The sequence below is a fragment of the Alternaria atra genome (assembly GCF_907166805.1).
Source record: "Alternaria atra isolate CS162 genome assembly, contig: 23, whole genome shotgun sequence".
Taxonomy (NCBI): domain Eukaryota; kingdom Fungi; phylum Ascomycota; class Dothideomycetes; order Pleosporales; family Pleosporaceae; genus Alternaria; species Alternaria atra.
Window position 1 is genome coordinate 348,910 of NW_025091321.1, and position 20,636 is coordinate 369,545.

A 20,636-nucleotide genomic window follows, 5' to 3' on the forward strand; every position below is an offset into this window, starting at 1 on the left:
CCTCCTTACATACAACATCAATACAATCAACTCTTCTTTCTGTTCTACACATTGTGGGTATATAGTAATTGTCAGATCCTTCGCCTATATGTTTCTGTCAGAACGCAGCCTTGCACCACTACGCCATGCAATCAAAAAGGTACGTATGATCATTAAACTACTAATCATGGTGCAGGATAGTATACATCGTCAGCCAGACCTGACAGTTTCGCCATACATCATGCGCTCAAGAGTCGAGCATTCATCGCAACGGATACCTGCCCGCAGAACAGAATGCAGACAGCAACTAAAAGCCTCCCTGAAGACTCTTCACCTCCCTTACTCCTCGCGTCTGCCCCTCCTGTTGTTATCAATGAACACCTTCTTGAACCTGAAGTGGCACAAGTCCTTTGTGACCTGCCACGAGCTCTTTGCGTTCTGTGCAACAAGCTGTCGGGTAGGCTGCTGGAACAACTGGTCGATCTCCTCAAGCGTCAGATCTTTGGTCTCAGGCATGAAGAAGATCTGGTAGAACCAGCCTAATACGGCAATACCGCCGTAGAAACCGAGTGAAAGACCCGTCTTGGTGAAGGCGTTTTGCATGCCAGTGAAGTTGTAGGTGACGATGAAAGAGGACAGGAATAGCCATCCAGTGGAGGTGGTCATTCCGTAGGAACGGAGGTAAGTTGGGTAGACCTCGGAGGGAATGACCCAGGTCAGTGCGGCATAGGAACCGAAGAACAGTTCGTATAGGATAAGACCGGTGAAATAGGTACCGAGGGTACCACTCAAAGAGTCGATCTGGTACGACACACCAACAAGGACCAGACCGACAAGGAAACCGGGCAGCATAGCAATGGCCCAGAAACGACGACCGCAGGTTTCCATGAGGAAAATGGCGGGAATGGTACCGATGAGAAGGGAACCACCTCCGACCAGAGACATATAGTTGGCAGTGTAGGTGTCAAAGCCGACTTGGTGCATCAGCACAGACATGTAATACATAATTGCGTTGATGCCAGTAAACTGGCCCAGGAAGATCATGATGTTGGCGTAAATGATGGCACGGCGAGCACGCGGCTTGGTGAAGAAGTCCATCCATGGGAAGCGGTTGGTGCGTCCCGCGGCCACTTCGGCCTCTTCCATCTCAGTGCTGACCTTCATGACGAAGAACTCCTCACGAGCCTCATGGGTAGAAGTACCGCGAATACGCTTCCAGACCTTGAATGCGTCCAGGGTCCTGCCCTTATGCATAAGGTACCTAGGAGATTCAGGCATGAAGAGGATACCGATACCCATGATGGTGGAGAAGACGAGCGAGGAACCCAGGATGTAGCGCCAGTTACCCGGTACTTTGATGAACATGGCAGCAACGGCGTAGCCAAGAACTTCTCCGAGAGCAATGTTGAACTGGTAAAGGGAAACGAGATTACCACGGAGTCTGCTCTCGACAGTTTCGGCGACGTAGACAGGGACGGTACCACCTTCGAGACCGACACCGGCACCAAGGATAACGCGAGCTGCGACGATCATGCCGTAATTCATAGATCCGGCTTCGAGCGCACCACCGATGGTATAGAGGACACAGGAGATGAGGATGGCCCAGCGGCGACCAAAGTATTCGTTGCATGGCGAGATAAGGAAGGCACCGGCAATGGCTCCGAGCGGCATACCGGAGTTGACGAGCGAGTTTTGCTGAGCAGTAAGGTTGAGGTCATCGGGAAGTGTAAGGTTAGCACCAGAAATGAGCGACTGGTCCAAGCCAGACAGCAGGCCACCCATGGATGCAAAAGCGACAATCATCCATGTGAAATGCTTGGGGTTCTTGAACTCGATATCCAAGAAGCCCTTCTTGTAGTTAGCCTGCTCCAACTCCTTCTCAAGATCCTGGATCAGGTTCTCGGATTCCCATCCTCTCGCATCTTCGAGTTGTTCGGTCTTGGCCTTGGGGGCGGAGTAGTCCGGTGTAGGAGCGACCTGGATGTTATCGGCCTTCTCGGTTTGGAGTATCTGTTGCGGCGACGACGAGTCGTTCATCTCAACCACCTTGGTATCTTTCTCGTCCATGGTGGGCAGTGATCAACAAGAGATCAACGAGGCAAGGAAGACGAAGAGAGAGGGAGAAGGTCTGCAGCAAAAAGGCTGGTATCTCACAACCACCCACAAGCGGACGTGTCTCCGCCCTTTATAAACCCCAGTGGGGACGACCCATGCCCATGGAGAACCTCCCCATGGCGCTCCTCATCCCACCACCAACGTGACGTGACGTACGCGTGGAGTCTCCATGGCACGAACGAGGTAAAAATTTGTCTTTCGCGGATCGCAATGCCGGGGTAGTAGGCACCAATGCATGACCGGTTGTTGCAGACTTATCATGGGCTGCCCAGGACGAGTAAGGCGGGTGGAGATAAACAAGCAAAGGACCGACCGTCTTGGTGGAGCTTGGCTGCAAAGAAGCTTCTAGTGGCCCACATGCGGCTCTGCGGTTGGGTCCAATATTTCTACCGAGATACTCTCCGGCCTGGTGTGGAAGGTTGCGCGTGTATTCGCATCGAGGAAGTCTTCGCACACCACAACAACTCCTGTATGCTGATTTCAAGAGCGCCAAGTTCGAGATGAAGATAAGCATCGCGGAACATGCGGAAGTGGCGTATAGCTTAACGTTCGCAACCAGTTCTCGTGTCGCCGGCTTCTCGAACGCCTACACAATACCAAACTCTGCGCGCCATGACGTCTTGTGCAGTCGTGATGTGTCAAGAAACGGCGCGAATTGCAAAACTCCAAGATCAGAAAGTCTATGCGTCCATCGGAATCGGAGGCAGGGTTGGCTTGGTGTGAAAAGCTAATTCCCCTCACCATCGGATACAACGCTTGATCCGGTGCCCATACCGTTTTCGGACGAGCCGGTGAATAGTGCATAGGGAGCATACCTCACTAAAGTACGCCGTCCGACATGTTCCGCTCCAGCCTCGTCTTCCCCCGTTCTCCAGGCTCTCCAGACCTTGTTGTTAGGTGGGTCTTGTTGGAGACCCGGGGTGCTCACAGGCGGGTTGAGGGCCGCTTCGGGCAGAACCGGCAGCGTAGTCCAACACAATTCAAGCATATGCGAGAGAATATGCTTAGCAGGTCTTGTCGCTACAAGGGTCTTTACGTTAATGGCCGATTGTGGATGTCACTACTACTTCTCATCTTCGTCGAAGATTCCGATGTCGAGAGCTATACCCAGGTATCAAACTACTACGCACTGATCACAAAGTCGGAGGTGGACCACATCGCTAAATCCTACACCATAGCGTCAACATCGGACCACTCGACTCCCTCCGACATTCTAGAGCTCCGATTCAATGCACTATCATGAGAACCAATCGAAGCCATTAGCTAAGATGTCTCCATATCACGAACTACGCTGTGTACATGCGCAAGCGGTGTAAGTGGTCGAGAAGCTTCAGTGGATCATGCCCTGACTCGAGTTTCTTTAGACCCTATACTACTTGCACAGCACAAAACCTGAAACACATCTGTCTTCGTTCCCTGTGACAATAAATTCGCATTGCTCCCTTCCATCGATATGGTTGGTTCTTGACAACTTCTGCCACTCGCTTCGCCTCTACCTACGTCAAAACTACCCAAGGTCTCAGTATGAACGACATACCTTGGGTTATTGTATCGTGCTTTTCCGCCGTAACATCCAAACCATTGACCAGACCAGTCTTGACCCATCACCGCCTCTACTATAGCGATTTTTCAGGCACATCCACGTGGACTGTGGCACAAGATCGTCACAGTCTCCGCAAGGCCCAAGGTTCAAGGTTCATACTCCTTTGAATACTACAACTTGGTCTACAGGAACAAGAGAACAATCTTACATGAAGCTTAATGCTTGCTTTTTCATCTCGTTTTCATTGCGCTGGTCTTGTTTATAATCTCTCTTCCGTTTCGTTCCCGTTCACAGCAAGAGATAATGTTATTTTGACAATGCACCATAAACATTCAGTGTCTATCACTTCCTGACGTCTGCGTTGTAGACAAGGTAGTACTCTTACCAGCCCGTCAAAGCCTCAAGCATGTGTACTCAACGAGATTCTCCACATGTCGACAGTCTACTCTGTCGCCGGCGCCTTGAGCACCTCATCAAGCCTTACTACCGTCGCGGAAAACGGCGTATACAATCCCTTCCCCCTGTCATCGTACGTCTCGCCTCCGTAAACCAAAAGATGATTTGGCCTCTTCTTGAAAATCTGAATCGCCCTGGAATACACCGCACCAGCAGGTGTAGCATGTTCCTCCCACTTGTCCACCGCTCCACCGGCGGAATTCGTATATACCTGCCTACGATCGGCATCTGACACGATAATCGTGCCATTGGGTCCACCAAGCGGACTCCAGACAACATACGGACTCGCATTCGGTACCGTGGAGTTGTTGATGACAATGGGTCTGCCGACGGAATTGCGGAAGTTGAGGGGGCTGTCGGCCATGACGTAGTAGACGGGGTAGTTTGAACCGTAGGATGAGGAGTTTCCGATGGGAAGTTCATGGACGAGTATCCATTGGTTAAGGGGCGGAATAAATGCTACTACTGTCATACCGGGGCGGGCGAGGTACTCCTCATAGGCTACATCGTTTACGACTGGGCCCCAGGTTTTTAGGTCGGTGGAGGTTTGGTGGGCGAGCTTTTGTCCGTGGAGGGGGTCGCGTTGGTCCGAGTAGTAGGCGACGAGCTGGCCCTCGTATTGTCTGGACTTTACATTAGTATCAGTGTTAGGTAAGTAAGGACTGCGGTACTCACAGTAGATAGGGCTCCCAGATTGGTGTTGCGCCGTTTGTAGTATTCGGTCTTCCGCCTTCAGCAATATGGCTCACAAACTCCCACGTCCGCGCGCCATCCCTACTAGCGTACAAATCGATCCTCGTCCCGTTGTTGCTCCAACTGTTTCCGCTTCCTAGGATAGTACCAGCCTCATAGCCAGCCATTGGTTCTGTTAATTCTGTCAAGGCGGGTTGAGCACTGAACCCCCAGCCGTTGACTGTGTCATGAAGATCGGATACGTGCTCCCAAGATGCGCCGCCATCTTTGGACTCGAAGATGGGGAAGTAGTTTGGGTTGTGACCGGAGAGGGAAGCAGTGGCGATGATGGTTCCGTCTTGGAGCTCGGTGTAGCGAGGGTAGGTTATTCCTTCTTGACCGGAGGTCTGATAGATGGTATTGTTTGTGAAGAAACCCCAGGGTTGAGGGGCGGAGCTGTTGCAGGATAGAGGGTGAGCAACGGCATTGCCGGTTAATGCAGCTGTCGCTGCTAGGAGCTTGAACAACATCTTTGCAACCTTCTTCTGATCTCGGTTTCAGAAAGGGTACTCGATGGATGCTGGGGTTACATCGATCGATCATAGCTTCAGCTTAAGTATCTACAGTTCATCTTAAACGCCACAAGCTCATCAAGACATATGCGCATCAGATCTTCCCCAAAGCTTAGCCTCAAAAAGCAAGGCATAGTTCATCCCTAGTATTAGTTATATACCCGGCGGGCCATTCAAATGTTGTGCGTCCCCCATGGGGCATTTTTACCGGTGGATGTAGCTCGTGTGTCCTCGAGCAAATCGCCAACAGAGACGCTGAATATCGCTCTACCTCCTGAGGTTGGTGAGGGGAAAACAGTGTTCATCCAGGGTTGGCTGCACTCCGACGGGTAAGCCGGGTGTCGAGGTGTTGTATATACTGCGGCTAAGCATGATGGTAAATGAACGTCTTTAATGTTGCGAAGCGAGCTCAACAACATCGTGCATGTTATCGTTGAATGACTGCTCGAAGATCAGAGGTATTTTGCGCGACCACGGGTTTATTTGTGTTTCTGCGAAGTGCCATTAATATAACAGATGTCTCCCTCTTCGGAAATTACATCGCAAAGTCGAGAAGAGATGAGCATGTGATAGCCTTGCTCAAATGAACCGACACGGCTTACTCTACTGGAAGGAACAATGCATTGGGTTCTGAGGGCTAAAGTGTGAGTTCATGATGACGGGTGCTGCATATGTAAACAGCCGCGGGTCTTTATGCCTTTCTACCATGAACCAGAGGTTAGACCGGGAAGTGGAGAAGCATTCCGCATGAAGAACAGCGCGTGTGCGAGGCCGCACCTGGTAACGATGTTCCTGTACTGCCTACAGTAGTCGAATAGTCGGTAAGCATCCGAGCATAATAAGGGGGTAACTCGGCGCATTGCAGGGTGCTAGTCGTACCTACCCCATGGGGAAGGCACGCATAACGCGTAATGTAACACTGGTCCACAAGCATATCACATGTCTCTTCTCCGGCGAAGTGCCGCGAGTTTTTCTTTCTTGGCATCATTTACCTGAAATACCTATGGAGTGGTGAAAGTGCAACTTGTAGGATATCCATTGGGTGTAAAGGTAGAGGTATGGAGAATGACCGTCTCTGAATTGTATAGATGTCTTGGTGTTCTCGTACGGCAGATGACGACGGCAATCAACCCCTAGTATACCAAGGAGATCGACTGATGCAAGTGTGTGTATGGGACTTGTCGTGAAGTTGAACATGGGATATGAAAACGTACTTAAACTTGCGCTGTGAGGCAGGATGGCTGCCAACACAAAGATAGTCAGTTCAGCGAACAGCGACCATGTTTCGCCCAACCTCTTTCTTCGCACTTGGCGCCCTTCTATTCCTCACACTACTTGACCACGCCTCCGCTGTCACAGCGGGCTGCGGCAAGTCGCCGAAGTTGAGGAGCGGCGTCCAAAGGACAACAGTAAATGGCAAGCAGCGTCAATGGACCCTCCGAGTCCCGAACAACTATGACAACTCCCACCCATACAAATTCATCTTCGGCCTTCACTGGCTAAATGGCGACATGACATCCGTCTCCGGCGGTAACGCACCATACTACGGTCTTGCGGCTCTTGCAAACGAGACCGCCATCTTCATTGCCCCTGATGGGATAAATAAGGGCTGGGGAAACCAGAACGGCGAAGACATCACCTTCCTCGATACCATCCGCAAGCAAGTCGAGGACGATCTTTGTGTAGATGAGACACAACGTTTCTCCCTTGGATTCTCCTACGGTGGTGCCATGAGTTTTAGTCTGGCTTGCAGTCGCGCGAAGGAGTACCGCGCCATCGCCGTGCTCTCTGGTGCAACCCTTTCGGGCTGTGCTGGCGGAAACGATCCAATCGCTTTATACCAGCAGCATGGCGTGAAAGACAGTGTTCTACCCATCGCTTCTGGAAGAGAGATCAGGGACCGCTTTGTGAGGCTGAACGGATGTCAGCCTAAGAATGCGCCGGAGCCTGCGAGAAACAGCAGACAGCGTATCAAGACGGTGTACGATGGGTGCAAGTACCCGACGCAATGGACTGCTTTTGATGGAGACCATGTTGCGCTTCCTGGAGATGCGGGTAACGATGTCGGACCGCAAAGCTTTACACCTGGGGAGGTTTGGAAGTTCTTTTCTCAGTTCTAAGTGATGATGAGTCTGTTATGGTGGATTGGTGATGGAGGATTTCGAGAACGCTACTGGCGATGGGGTATTACTGTGGCATTTGGCATCAAGGAAGGTCGTTCAACATGTCGAAGGGTGTATATATGTCAGTATCGGAATAATGGAAAGTACAATTGTATAGGACTTCACTGTTCACAAGTGACAGCAACTATGACGTTATAAGAGAATAAACCCATCACAAATTCTGAGGTTATTCTTCCAAAGAGAAAAGACGCGTGTTAAACTTATGTGGGCTCATTAGATGTTTGTGTTTGTAGTGGATGCGCAGAGTGAGGTGTGAGGGCCAAAGTCGTAGTCCGCACGTGAAGAGGCGCCCGCGCTACTCGGCTCCTTCCCCACCAGACGCGAGTGTCAACACTAACCAGACGCGTCCCAACTCGACCCCAACGTCATGGTAAGCGTCAACAGTCTGCTGTCACATGCGCATACTGACCATGTCTAGGCGCGTCTCAGCGATGCGAATGGAAAGAAAAGACGAGGCCGGCCTCCGGGTAGCCGCAACTCTGGCGCTGTTGCGAAGCCGAAGATGAAGCCAGCACCAAAGCCGGCTGCAGCAAAGAAAGACAGACCCAAGAAGAAACAGGCACAAGAAGAAGTCGAGGATGAGCTCTCCATAGCTGATGCAGCGCCAACACAACCATCGAAATCTCGCAAGCGCAAATCCGACGAAATTGCCGAACCCGAAGCCAAGTCGCGCAAGCAGTACACGCAATTAGAGGTCAAGACGAAGAGAATACCGCAGGAGCAGATAGACGCATGGCCACAGCTGCCGCCTCAGGTCCTGGAGCAGATAACGACGGTGATACGCAATGCGAAGAAGGATATCGCCGAGACACAGCGGGACGAGCGCAGGATCATGGCCGCACACAACACGCTCAATCCCCTCGTACGGAAACTGGCGCGTCAACTAGCAGAGTCGCGGATACCTCCCCAGGCCAAGGATATCCATTTCAACATTGACAAGCTCACGGAACGCAATGCCCAAGTATCCCGAGAGGTTACGACAGCCCGGCATGCGAAACAGCTGCTCAGCGAGCAGGTCAAGGTTGCTCAGCACTTGCTAAAGAAAGACGAAGACAACCTGGACGATCTGAAGAAGAACGTCAAGAGCTGGAGGACCGAGTGGAAACACCAGAAGAAGCATGGACGGGTGCGTGTTGGTCTATTCTAGTCGAGCTGAATACGTTGCTGACCTGCTGTAGCTCCACCCCTTACTTCAAGGCGAAGAAGATGATGGCACGATCAATAGCGATGGTCCGAACGATATCCGGTTGAAGCGATCAGAACCAATTGCCTCCTCCCTCCTCGATACGCCCAATGATGACCTTGCGCCAGTGCTCGGACAATTGCGACGCAGCCTGGAGAGTATGCAGGCCAACTATACACAAGTAGAGGGTCTCGATACGGTGATGAAGCACGCGCAGGCAGCACTAGACGACGTCCTGTTTAGGCACGCTGGTGCAGCGCAGTATGCTGCCCTCTGAATTATGGATATGCAGGGTCCCGTGGCAAGTTTTGTTCTTTCTATAGTCATGCATGGCTCGGCGCATGGGTTAGGCTCTGGGGGGATGTGGTGAATACGGTGCTGGGATGGATATCAAGGCAGGTGTATGGCGTTGGAGGGCATCGGCGTAATTTCAATACTCTAAAAAGAGCTCTGTGCGAGTTATGAGCTTAATGAACGAAGGCTGTACGAGGCTGCTCCAAGCGTGCAGGCTGGCTGGAGTTGGCAGCGACACTATTCACGCCTATCAATTTCCTCCCCGTTTTAGAACTGCGATTCCGACAATACGGTCATCGGAAAAGGTGCATTCGCGGCCGAGTCCATTTGTGTAGTGTAGCAATACTAGGAAGTGATTGGCTCCACCACCTGGCCATGGCCTCTCGGCAGAGCGGAGCCACTTCTGCAGCTACAGCCCTTCTATGCGAAACTTGTGCGATCTACAACATGTTAAACACGCTCGCTATTCGAGTGAACCACCGAGGGTCAACAGCGTCTCGCAGCAGGTAGCTGTCAAAATCTCCGCTAAAAAAAATCCTGGCGGTACACTTCTTCGCTATTGGGTGTCCAAGATTCTCCGGGATCTTCCTTCCAAGGTTCGGTTCGGCAAAGCACGCGACCGCAGACATTCACCTGTCCCTCGTGCCTCTGAAACCACACCTCTCCGCCACTCGTCTACCGCGACTACAAGCTCTGCTGTGCCACCCAAGAACGTGTTCCTGGCGCATCTCGACCTTCTTTGCTCTTTTCGATGCTTCAGTCCGTGACGAGACCCCTGTCGTAACACACATGAACCTGCGCGTCTCCAAGAAAAGCACCCGGCTCTGACACCGACCCACTATCCACACTTGATGACGGAAGCTGCACGACGATCAAATGGAGCTTCGCCAGTCAAGATGACCGAATCCAAAGAAACAGAAAGGGACAGAGATGCTTCCGAAATTAACGCGTCCAAGAGCCTTTCCCCTTCCAAGAGCAAGCCCAATGCGACAAATTCTGAGGCGCCCGCAAAGCCGCCAAAAAAGCGTAGAAAAGTAAATCATGGTAAGCCATCGACGTTGTGTACCCACAAAGGCCACCGCGACCTTGCTAACCTCTATGCTTTCATGCAGCATGCATCTACTGCAGACGTTCGGTGAGCTACAACCACATCCCCAGCATTCGATACATGCTATGTATTTGCCTGTAAGACAACTGTTACTGCTTGCTGACAGAAACCAATTAGCATATGACCTGTGATCTCGTAAGTGCACCGAACGTGGCATCATTTCTTCGCAAGCTGATCGTGCTTTCGCCCAATGTAGGAGCGACCATGCACACGCTGTGTTAAACGAAATATTGGGCACCTATGTCACGATGAGCCGCGTGAAGGTGTTAAGAAGTCCAAGTCTGAGCCAGAGAATGGTGATGGACAGAGTCAGCCCTCTCAGGTCGAATCAACTACCTCCGAAGCCGCATCGACGGCCGCTCCTCCGGTTCCGGATGCAGGGCTTAACCTGGCGGCGCATCCAGTACCTCCTAATAGAGATGCCAGCACAACGGCAGATACCCAACCTGACGCCGTGTCTGCGCCACAATTGCCTGCTTTGACGGCTGGTAGTCAGCCTTGTAAGTTACACTTCTTCTCAGCTCCATGCTGTAATCGTCACTAATACTCCTGAAGTCTTGGGTTATGATGGTTTGCTCTCTTCTCAGAATAACCTTCAGGACATGCAATTCCATCCTTCATATATGTTCAACACCTCGGAAGTTAGCAATGAGTATAACCTGCTCAACGACTTCCTCAACAATAGCCTCATGGATGACGGTGCGTTTTACGGAGGCAATGACTTCCATAGCCTCTTCTCCGATGCTTCACTTATGAATCAGATGGGCTCTTTGAACAGCAATTCTCCTTTCAGTTCGAACGCGCCAAGACCGCCTCAGTTGCTTCCGCCTCCCGCACAAAATGCTGCTGGTAATGCTGCATCCCGCCAAGCAGGTGGAGTCCCTATCGACAAGGCCAGAGAAAGATATCTGGTCACGGCCGCCGACCCTGCTGGAAACGATAGTCCTGAAGAGCGCATGAACAAACTACTGAAGGCCAAAGTGGATGCAGGGCTCTTGAAACCCTTCAACTACGTTAAGGGTTATGCAAGATTAAACCAGTACATGGAACAGAACTTACAACAAGCATCTCGCATTCGAGTACTGCGCCAACTGGATCGCTTCCGACCCAAGTTCCGTGAGCGAATGCAGAGTCTGACCGACGTGGATCTAGTACGCATTGAGATGTGGTTTGACAAGAGCTTGATGGAGTACGACCGCGTCTTTGCGAGCATGGCTATACCTGCATGCTGTTGGAGAAGAACAGGCGAGATATATCGAGGAAACAAGGAAATGGCGCGCCTCATCCACGTACCGATGTCGAAGTTGCGAGACGTAAGCGCCAGGACCACCATCGCTTACATCTAGAGCCAGCTAACAGGACGAAGGGTAATATCGCTCTGCACGAGATCATCGCTGAGCCTTCACTGGTATCATATTGGGAGAAATTCGGCGCCATCGCATTCGACCATACTCAGAAAGCTATCCTGACGAGCTGCTCCTTAAAAAACCCAGATCCGCATTCTAGAGATCCTGAGATACGATGCTGCTTTTCATTCACCGTTAAGCGCGATGCTTGGAACATGTGAGTGGCAATGGAGCTTGCTTGTGAGCCCAGACTAACTGTCAACAGCCCGGCATTGATCGTGGGCAACTTCCTTCCCATCACAGAGGCCACATCGGGGTCGCTACCGGCATCATAACGTCCTCAAAACGATTTCACTTCATACAAGCGGTTCTGTAGTACGATTTGTATACCTAGGTAATGAGTCGAGGATGCGACTACGCCAGGCTTGGGTGTCCCAATGCACCTGCCAAAAAGAAAGAGTGCACACACATACGCTGGGAGGGTAATGGGAACTGCGGCGATATCCACAGGCTTTACTTCAACATGTATATCCTATTGCTTGCCTTTGTATCTGATTTTATCTGATCTTTTGTGTTGTATTCAATCGCGCCCTCGTGTTGCCCGTTCCGAATTCTTGTACGTGCGTCTGATGCCGTTTTCGAAAGTGGCAGTCGCGACCTCACTTTGCGGATCTCAATCCTTCACGTTTTTCCTCAAATCCACCGTATTGTCATCTTGCATGCAACATGCCTTCCGCGCAATCAGCAGCGAAGTTAGAGCGCGAGAAAAAGCTGAAGGCCGTTCTAAGTGAGTGCCACTTGCATGCTTCACATGTGCCCTATCCGCGATTCTTACCTCTTCCCAGCATTCGCCTCGACTCTCACCAAACGTATCGATGCCGGCAATGATACTGCGCTCATCGGTGACCTTCAAGCACAAATCCGTAGCCTACCTCTCCAAGCCTCATCCGCCGTCACCGCGAAACAGGATGAACTCGATAAACTAGGAACCGAGCTCTGGAACCAAGCCACACGTTTGCGGCGCAATGACGAATCTGGCGCCGATAGCCAATCGAAAGATGCGACAGCGAACAAACCCCGTGTCTTACCTTTCTTAAGGGCCTACGCGTTCCTGCTGCTCGACTTGGCTGGCGGTTTAGGACCGAAAGGAAAACAGCGTAAGAGCTGTATCCGTTTGATCAAGGTTGCGCTGAAGGCCGCGAGAGTGTGTATTGAGAAGGATGAGTTGGGTATTGCGATGAAGGTTCTTGAACGCGCCGCTGAGTATGAGGAGGTTTTGAGTAAGAGGAATGAGGGCGAGAACGAGAGGGATGTGGAGCTTGCGGATGGGTTAAGGGTTCAGTATTTTGCTGTGCGGACAACTCTCGTGAGTGCAAGATCGGGTGGGATACTTCTGAGACGGGTCATCGGACTGACACATTTGTAGTCATGGCGCAATAACCGCATGGACTTGGCAGAGCACATGTTCATGAAGTGTAAAAAGCTTGGGAAGGGCTTCAATCCTACCACAACTGAGCAGCTGGCCGATCTACTTTACGAGATTGGCAAAGCTGCCTTGGTGAAACGCGATTACGAAGTTGCTGTGAGGTGGCTAGAGCGCGCATATGATGTCCTTGAAGAGCAGGGTCTGGACATGCTCAGCCCGGAGATTGGTGAGCTAAGACTCAGCATTATGCAGAGTATTGGTAGGCATAGTCAAGACACATTGCAAGAGTATTCCACCTAACAGTGCGACTAGTCAAGGCGTACGTGGGGACGAAGACAGCGGACACACAAGAGAAGGCCTGGCAAATGATGAAGTTGATGGAGACTGACTTCGGGGACAAGATGATAGTCTCGTTACTGAAGATCGAGCTGCTATCAGAGGCTCAATCCATCGATACAGCCGAGTTTTACAACGTCCTTTTGCGGATGATACGTACCGTCGTGCTGAACGATACGAATTTCAAAACTATAATGCACCATATACACAAGCTCAAGGATCACAGCAGTGTTACTGCCTGCAAGGCTCTCGAAGATCTGATCGACATTCGACTGTTCCGGGAAGAGAATCAGTCTTGGATCGAGAAGGCAGTCATCACACGGATTTGGATTGGTACAAATAGCAGTTTTTCCGAGAACGTGAGAGAAGAAATGCAGGAGCTCTTCGATACTGTGGAGCAGAACTCGAAGATGAGACTGTCTGCTCCTGCAACACATGCTGCGCAGACATTGTTATGGAAGAGAGTCGAGGCCGCATCTAGCCAGGAACAACACAACGTGGCTGAAGCTTGGTGTCGAATGTGTCTTCATGCTATCTTTGAAAAGGCTGGAGCTCAGAATAAAGCCAAAGTCGTGCGGAAGATCATACAGTGCGCATTGGCGAGGCAAGATTACGAGGCGGCGAGAGAAGTGCATGCGAAAATGCCTGAGAGTGGTAGAAACGAACCGGTGACGCGATACCTGATGTACAAGGCGGGCCTGCGAGGCGGCGACGAACAATTCGCGGCCGAATGCCTCGATCATGTTTGTCGGAGTTCCGCGAAAGATGCTACTCTGCTTTACGCTTGCGTCATGGAGGCTCAGAGTGCGGGGGACAAGAGACAGGCTATCTGTGCTCTGGAAAAGGTCCTTGAGAAGTACGAACATAGTGCGCCAGCAGAGATACATCTTCCTGCCCTACTGCGGTCTACTGCTCGTATGCTGGTGTCTGAGCTTACCAAAGACGGCGGCATCGATACTAGCGTCTTGGGACAGATTTGCAACGTCTTCGAAGGAGCATGCGCTCAAGCCAAAGTATTTCGTACCAGACCGAGCACCCCGGCCAAGGAACTGTTTACAGCCGTGGAGATTGAGTGGTTCTCAAAGAATGCTTACAACATAGCGCTCAAGTACTGCGCGGAGATGCCACCAGGGCTTCTGGTTAGATTACTCAGCTGTTGTGCTGAATTGATCAAACTCCTCAGGGATAAGACTCGGCCAAATGCAAACAGCGATCTTTGCCTCCGACTGGTGTTCTGCGAATTCCTTGCCGCTTGTGCTTACACTACACTCGCGCGCGCAGAGGATAACACCGAGCAGAGCGTAAGTCGTGCATATGGTCAACATGATCGATAGCTGACCACTATAGATCCACCACTATCTTGAAGCACGCAAGCACAGTCAGGAGTTTCGACGCGCTGCAGCGGAAGGTATAGACAAACTTGGTGGAACTTCTCAAGCCGACATTGTTTCCAAACACTTCCAGGTTGTTAAACTGGAGCTCGAAGCTGCACTTAAGCTTCAGAAGTGGGATGAACTTGACGAGCTTTTCGACCAGTGCTGGAAGTACAAGAGTTCAGACCATTACGAAACGTTGGCGGATCTTGTCCTGGTCATACATGCTTGCATCGTGAAAGCGGGGCTGGATGTCAAATATCGGACGAGTAAGGCCATGGACAGAACACCTCTAGCAGTGTACTGACGAGATTCGCAGAGGTACTATCTGTCCTTGAGAAGATCATCAACTTGACTTGTCGACAACCAGGCCGCGACATAACGAAGCTGGCCCGTTGGCTTCGGTGCCTGTTCAGCCTTTCACTTGAGCATGACGAGAAAGTCAGTCTCAAATGTATCGAGCAAGTCACGCATATCGCAGCGACGCAGCAAAGCGTGAGTTCCCCGTTCCCTTGCTTTTCCGATATTATTCTCAAGTCCATTCAGACATTCTGTCCTATCACCACAATATCTGATTTAGACACACCACCACCGTCTTCTGACCCTGCGAAGGCCGGAGACGCTGCAGACTCGGCTGACGATTGTATCAAGGAGCTTGAGTGCTACCCCAAGACAGAGCTCGAGTGGCTTGCAAGTACTGTCTTCAATCGTGCTATAGATTATTATCTGCAAGAAAACGACGACGCGACTAAGAGATGGGCAGATCAGGCGTTCATCGTAGCACAGTGGATTGATGATGGCGGTGCGACAAGGGATAACTTGATGGCAAGATTTGCGAATCTGAAGTTGGGCGAGCAGTCGGCAGAGCAAGCGGGTTGACGCCAGGCTGCATCCGACCCAGATCGTATCTAACGGGCGGGATAAGCACTTCACACATTGTAGGTATAGCGCGCTGCTGTTTGTGTGGCTTCACACCTGGGCATCGTATGTCCTCCACTGATATTCGTCAACTAAAATTATACACGTAAGGTCTTCAACTGTGCTCCATAGATTACGCCACAGAAGTGGGGCGCACGATGCCGAACGGCCGTACGTTCCGCGCGGCCAAACCTCACGCCCACGCATATGTGTACGCGGCGCAGTACAAATTCGGCGGAGTGACAATGGTGAAAGGAAGGAGAAGGTTATTAGGGGACGCCACCAACGGGTGCGCAGGTAAAGAGTTCTTCCACTGACTGCTAATCGCAAGCCGATAGTAGTGTATGTTATGCGCACACGACATGTATCCGCTTTCGGATGTAGCAGCACGTTTCTGACCCATGTCTTCCCGGGTTTAACATCCACAGCAAGGCTCGCACTCCACAGGCGTCGTCATGTTCCTTAATGCCCAGCCATGTTGACGCTGGGAGTTCCCGCGGTTAGCAGCCTATACTTTCACAAAGGCTGCCCACTATTTGCCTCCACTTGCTTGGGTGCATCGCAACTGCTAACACTTCACTCACGCTTTCTGAATTGTCATCTAGCTAAGCCTGCAACACGATGAGGTTCTTCTCGAGGCTGCACGTATGTGCGGCTCTCGCTATTCTCATGATCTTATACTTCACATGGGTTCATTCCGCCGACTTCGAAGATACCGTCCACACTGTATGGCGCGGTAGCGCGCATCGCATTGTAGTATTTGGTAATGATTGGTCGGACACTGGAAGCTACCGCGTCTCGTCGCCTGTACTATCTGCGGTCGTTGCCCGCGACGCTGATCGAGGTGACTTGTGGGTAGAGACACTATGCAAAGAGGTTAGTAGGAGGCATGTACTTATTGAAACACACGATCTAACACACTTCAGCTCGCATGTGATACCATTGACAACTTCGCACACTCCAAGCCGGCTGCCGCTGCACAGATCGGGTCGTTGGTTGACGCAGATATTCACACGGAAGCGAAAGACGCCAAAAGCAACGAGACCACTGTAACTTCGCTCGACTTCAAGACACAAATGGAACAGTATGTCACCTACGACAAAGGGCGACGAGTCATCCCACAACGTTTGAGAAAGGGGGACGAGTGGACTTTCTTCACCGTTTTCTTTGGCTTATGGGACCTTTTGGAGTACTCAACGTTGGAGAAGAGCGTCGCCATGTCTGCGGTTGACAAGAGTATCGAAGCGCTGTTTCGAAATCTTGATATCTTAGCTGAGCATACTGCGAACCCGCCGAAAGTCATCATACCGAAGATGATTGACGCTACCTTTCTGCCCCAGTTCCAATTGCAGAAGAACACGATGCGAGAGGCCGACTTTGCGGTGACTCAGCACCGAATGGTGTTTTTGTGGGCGTATTGGGACACTGTCTTGGTTCGGACTGCATCTCAATGGAAGAACGGTGTCATCTACATGCCAGGGCCGCATGACTTGATCATGGAGGAAGTTCGCGCTAAGCAACTACACTCGAAACAGATCTCAGATGCAGCTGGTATCGGCAAACAAGCACCTCTTTTCGAGCAGATCGAGCAGCCATGTCTAGTGCCGCAGCGAGGTAGTGCAACTGATCTGCACATATCCGACGTGCAGAAATGCTCCGCTCCGGTCGAACACTTATTCTGGTAAGTCAACGGCAATACAAATACATTGTTCCAGTCTAACTGGGTAACAGGGACAACGTCCAACTCAGCGGCCCTGCCCATGAGCTAATTGGAAAGCAAGCCGCCAGCCTCGTACGTGGAAATCAAACTGTCAATATCGAGCGCGAGACGCAGGGCTCCGTCAACAACGAGAAACCTAGGGAGCAAGAGGGACAGAATTTCAACCTGAAATTTCCTCCAGGTTTCTAGTATACCGTGGTAAAGACACTGTCTAGAACTTGGCCAAGGCTTCTCAAGGCTTCATAGTCCTCACGCGGCACGGCATAAAATGCGCCTCGCTTCAAGGACGACATGGATGCAATGCGCAGTATGACTGCGTAGTTTTCGAGACTGAGTCACTGCCATTATCGTGAAAGACGTGTTGCATTGTTGGAGCCCTTCGCATGGCGGGCACAGGAATGCTTTCATGTCTCGCGGGTTGGTGGAACGTGTCTTGGCGTGACAAGGACAAAGAAACTCCCTACGAAGATCGGCTGCGTCTGACTGAAACAATCATTTTACTGGATAGCAGCGGTTCAATCGTTAAAGCGCAAAGGTTCCAACTCCACGTACCAGAAAATGCATTCAAAGGAAGCAACAGAATGTTGTATGGTTCGTCCAACGCGGCTCCTCCCTTCCTGTCCGACCGGGACAATGAACCGCGCCTCCTTCCAACGAAGCTCATTAGATCAGCTGCTTCGTCGCTAATTCTCGAAGATGCTAGCAAGTCGAGTGTTGCCACCGATTGTTCAGACTTCACATCCTTCTTCCCAGCCTCCTGTCGCTATCTTCTTCCACGTGCCACGGCGGTACGTCAAGTCAAACATGCAGGTCGGCGACGAGTCTCCAGAGACTCTAGTGGATGATGCGAAGCCTTTTAGGAACTTGCGTAAGAGTAATCGCATTCACGAGACGCGCTCGGGACCGACGTTTAATCCTACTGCTGAGCGTACCAAGAAGGAAGAGCACCCGGCTTCTCCTGCTTCGTCATCGCCTCGGACCACAAGAAAGCGACTTGCTTCGCTTGTTGATGTTGCTGAGAGGGAGGGCTGCGATAGTCTGACTGACGATAGACCTCCAAGTGCTACGTCTGCGACTGCTGGTGGATCTCCAGACTACTCTGGTCACGTCTGTCTTTGCCAACCAGAGCCGAAGATACCACGGCCACGAAATGGTGAGTTCAGGGTATCTCCTTTGTTTTCTGGACGTTTATCTCCCAATCGGGAAGCATGACTTGGATTTTGAATCGACACAAAGACAAGACTCTTTGTCTGCAAACGTTCTTGCTCAGCCCACTAACTGGCCGTTTATAGCATTTATCCTTTATCGACAGCATCACCAGCAGGCTATTACTGCTCGCAACCCCGATCTCAATAACCCCGATATTTCCAAGATAATCGGTGAACAGTGGAAGGCTGAAGGTAAAGAACAGAAGAAGATTTGGCAAGATCTTGCGCAGGTTAGTAACGATAACTGTTTCTCCTCCTCTTTTCTTTGCTAATATGGGATCCAAGGAAGAGAAAGCTAGGCATCAGGAGCAGTACCCCGACTATCGTTATCAACCACGTCGTGTTGGTAAGCCTGGATCGTCACCTTTGAACCCCACTGGTCAGCATACTACAGTCGATAAGTATCGTTGCCACAAGTGTGGTGGTCGCAGTCTCAGAACACCTACCAGTCCTTTCCTCGACGCCTCTGGCACACCAACTCTGCCGCCTCCCAATATCTTGGAAGGTCTCACGCCAACAACCCGCTACTTGCCTGTGATGAGTAACCTCAGCATACAGTCGCCAGTCCTTCGCCGAGGTCCAGGTCCATCAGGTCTCAGCAACATCCAAGTAACCTCAGCGATGCATACAGACTCAATGATGTACAGTCCTCTAACGCCAAACAAGAAGCGCCGTTTCGAGTACGGGCCACCTCCGCCGACGAATGGCGGCCGTAGACCGGAAGGACCGTACTATGCCCCCACGCAGTATGCTCATCGGCGCGAGTCTTTACCACCTATCCATGTGCCGTCGCATAGTGCGACCATGCCCCCTCCACGAACTCCTCGTGAGGTCCGACATCATTCGATGGTTGAACTGGGTCCTCTTCAACACGACGGGAGCCCTAGAAGTGTGGAGGAGGTGCTCAGTGCGTTTCCATATCTTAACAAAATCAGGTTGCTCGGACGCATAACGCCTCCTTACAAAGAACCTGGCTCGGCAAGTCCATCATGCCGAACTGTTCGCGGCGCTATTATTGCCATCGAAGGCGACGACCTGGCTGCAGTCAAGGAACTCTCAGAATGGCTCAACGTGCACCTCACCAAGCAAATAGAGTACAAACCGCAGATTGCCGAGCCGCCCCAACCCCCCAACGATGAAGATAAAGAAGTCACCTTTGAGAACTATCTCGACTTAATCAAAGAATGGCACGGCAAGAGCAAGAAAATGATCAAGTACATCACCACACCCATCTCCTCCAGCGCTTCTCCCCCGAAGGACACAACCATATCCGACAAGTCCTCCACCATCGCCGTCGCCACATCCTCCAGCAAAGACTCCGCCATACTACCTGACTCTCCCCTCATCTCAACGATAATTAAACCCGTCATCATCCTCCCCACCTTCCAGCTCCAAGCCTCCGTCACATACGCATCTCGCATCCCCATCCAAGACGCGTACAGCCCGACAGACCACTGGCAGTGGATGGTGACACTTTGGCGGGGAACCGTAGGGCCTGATCTTACGCTTTATGTGAAGAGTTTCGATCCGAAGGAGGGGCAGACGGGGTGTAAACCCGAAATGGATGATGAGGCTAGGTGTTTGACGGTTTGGAAGGGGAAAGAGGGGAGGTTTACTGAAGCGGATCTGAGGAGGGTGGGGTTTGAGGTTGGGGAGTGGATCAAAAGATAGATTGAGTGGTTAGTCTGGGACGTGGGCATATCTGAGGTGATGTTGCTTGAAGATGACGGTGGTTCTTTTCTCTTTTCTCTTTTCTTTTCTTTTCTTCTCTTCTCCTCTTTGAGGCTATGATGCATTCTGGCGGGGGAGTTGTAGGCTTGGCATGGTACTATTATGGTCTTTGTGCAGGGTCACGACGATGGAGGTCATGGCTTGTAGATGCGATTGCGGTACATAAATTCTATGATGAGGAACATGCTTGGGAGCAAGGATTCCACGTGTGAAGTTAAATAAAGAGAACGTGACATGGCTGTGTTGGACTGCGGCTCAGGCGGGTGACGTTAGGTCCTCGGAAAGAACGCAAGAAAGCCGAGAAGATGTCATAGCGCGGCTTTCACATGGCACGCACGCATCCTCCGTAACCTGTCACATGCCGGATCCTCACCCAACCACAGAGCCTCAATACAGCTAATTCGCCGCGCTTGTCGACGGCTTGAACGGCTATTGCTGTAGTCATGGACGAAGTGCGGGTTGATGACCATGCG

General features: G+C 51.4%; 8 protein-coding genes across 8 annotated transcripts; 6 read left to right on the top strand and 2 right to left on the bottom strand.

Annotated features, from left to right (window-relative positions):
- Positions 1–318: 318 nt before the first annotated feature.
- ALTATR162_LOCUS3700 (uncharacterized protein) lies at positions 319–2,046 on the bottom strand (the record flags this gene model as incomplete). The annotated part of the gene is made up of 1 exon (XM_043311308.1): positions 319–2,046. One exon carries the CDS (start codon positions 2,044–2,046, stop codon positions 319–321), a length of 1,728 nt encoding a protein of 575 aa, XP_043167243.1.
- Positions 2,047–4,079: 2,033 nt separating this feature from the next.
- Positions 4,080–5,295, bottom strand: ALTATR162_LOCUS3701 (uncharacterized protein; the record flags this gene model as incomplete). The annotated part of the gene is made up of 2 exons (XM_043311309.1): positions 4,080–4,716; positions 4,769–5,295. The coding sequence occupies 2 exons, from the start codon at positions 5,293–5,295 to the stop codon at positions 4,080–4,082; spliced, it is 1,164 nt and encodes a 387-aa protein (XP_043167244.1).
- A 1,322-nt stretch (positions 5,296–6,617) lies between these two features.
- Positions 6,618–7,457, top strand: ALTATR162_LOCUS3702 (uncharacterized protein; the record flags this gene model as incomplete). The annotated part of the gene is made up of 1 exon (XM_043311310.1): positions 6,618–7,457. The coding sequence occupies one exon, from the start codon at positions 6,618–6,620 to the stop codon at positions 7,455–7,457; it is 840 nt and encodes a 279-aa protein (XP_043167245.1).
- Positions 7,458–7,887: 430 nt separating this feature from the next.
- Positions 7,888–8,980, top strand: ALTATR162_LOCUS3703 (uncharacterized protein; the record flags this gene model as incomplete). The annotated part of the gene is made up of 3 exons (XM_043311311.1): positions 7,888–7,890; positions 7,939–8,646; positions 8,699–8,980. 3 exons carry the CDS (start codon positions 7,888–7,890, stop codon positions 8,978–8,980), a joined length of 993 nt encoding a protein of 330 aa, XP_043167246.1.
- Positions 8,981–10,225: 1,245 nt separating this feature from the next.
- Positions 10,226–11,786, top strand: ALTATR162_LOCUS3704 (uncharacterized protein; the record flags this gene model as incomplete). The annotated part of the gene is made up of 5 exons (XM_043311312.1): positions 10,226–10,240; positions 10,302–10,605; positions 10,661–11,418; positions 11,472–11,668; positions 11,717–11,786. The coding sequence occupies 5 exons, from the start codon at positions 10,226–10,228 to the stop codon at positions 11,784–11,786; spliced, it is 1,344 nt and encodes a 447-aa protein (XP_043167247.1).
- Positions 11,787–12,177: 391 nt separating this feature from the next.
- ALTATR162_LOCUS3705 (uncharacterized protein) lies at positions 12,178–15,465 on the top strand (the record flags this gene model as incomplete). Its single annotated transcript, XM_043311313.1, has 7 exons — positions 12,178–12,238; positions 12,297–12,817; positions 12,878–13,136; positions 13,190–14,514; positions 14,561–14,855; positions 14,906–15,081; positions 15,133–15,465. 7 exons carry the CDS (start codon positions 12,178–12,180, stop codon positions 15,463–15,465), a joined length of 2,970 nt encoding a protein of 989 aa, XP_043167248.1.
- A 660-nt stretch (positions 15,466–16,125) lies between these two features.
- Positions 16,126–17,413, top strand: ALTATR162_LOCUS3706 (uncharacterized protein; the record flags this gene model as incomplete). The annotated part of the gene is made up of 3 exons (XM_043311314.1): positions 16,126–16,380; positions 16,431–17,185; positions 17,236–17,413. The coding sequence occupies 3 exons, from the start codon at positions 16,126–16,128 to the stop codon at positions 17,411–17,413; spliced, it is 1,188 nt and encodes a 395-aa protein (XP_043167249.1).
- Positions 17,414–18,028: 615 nt separating this feature from the next.
- On the top strand, positions 18,029–20,103 carry ALTATR162_LOCUS3707 (uncharacterized protein; the record flags this gene model as incomplete). The annotated part of the gene is made up of 3 exons (XM_043311315.1): positions 18,029–18,377; positions 18,517–18,662; positions 18,718–20,103. 3 exons carry the CDS (start codon positions 18,029–18,031, stop codon positions 20,101–20,103), a joined length of 1,881 nt encoding a protein of 626 aa, XP_043167250.1.
- Positions 20,104–20,636: the final 533 nt, after the last annotated feature.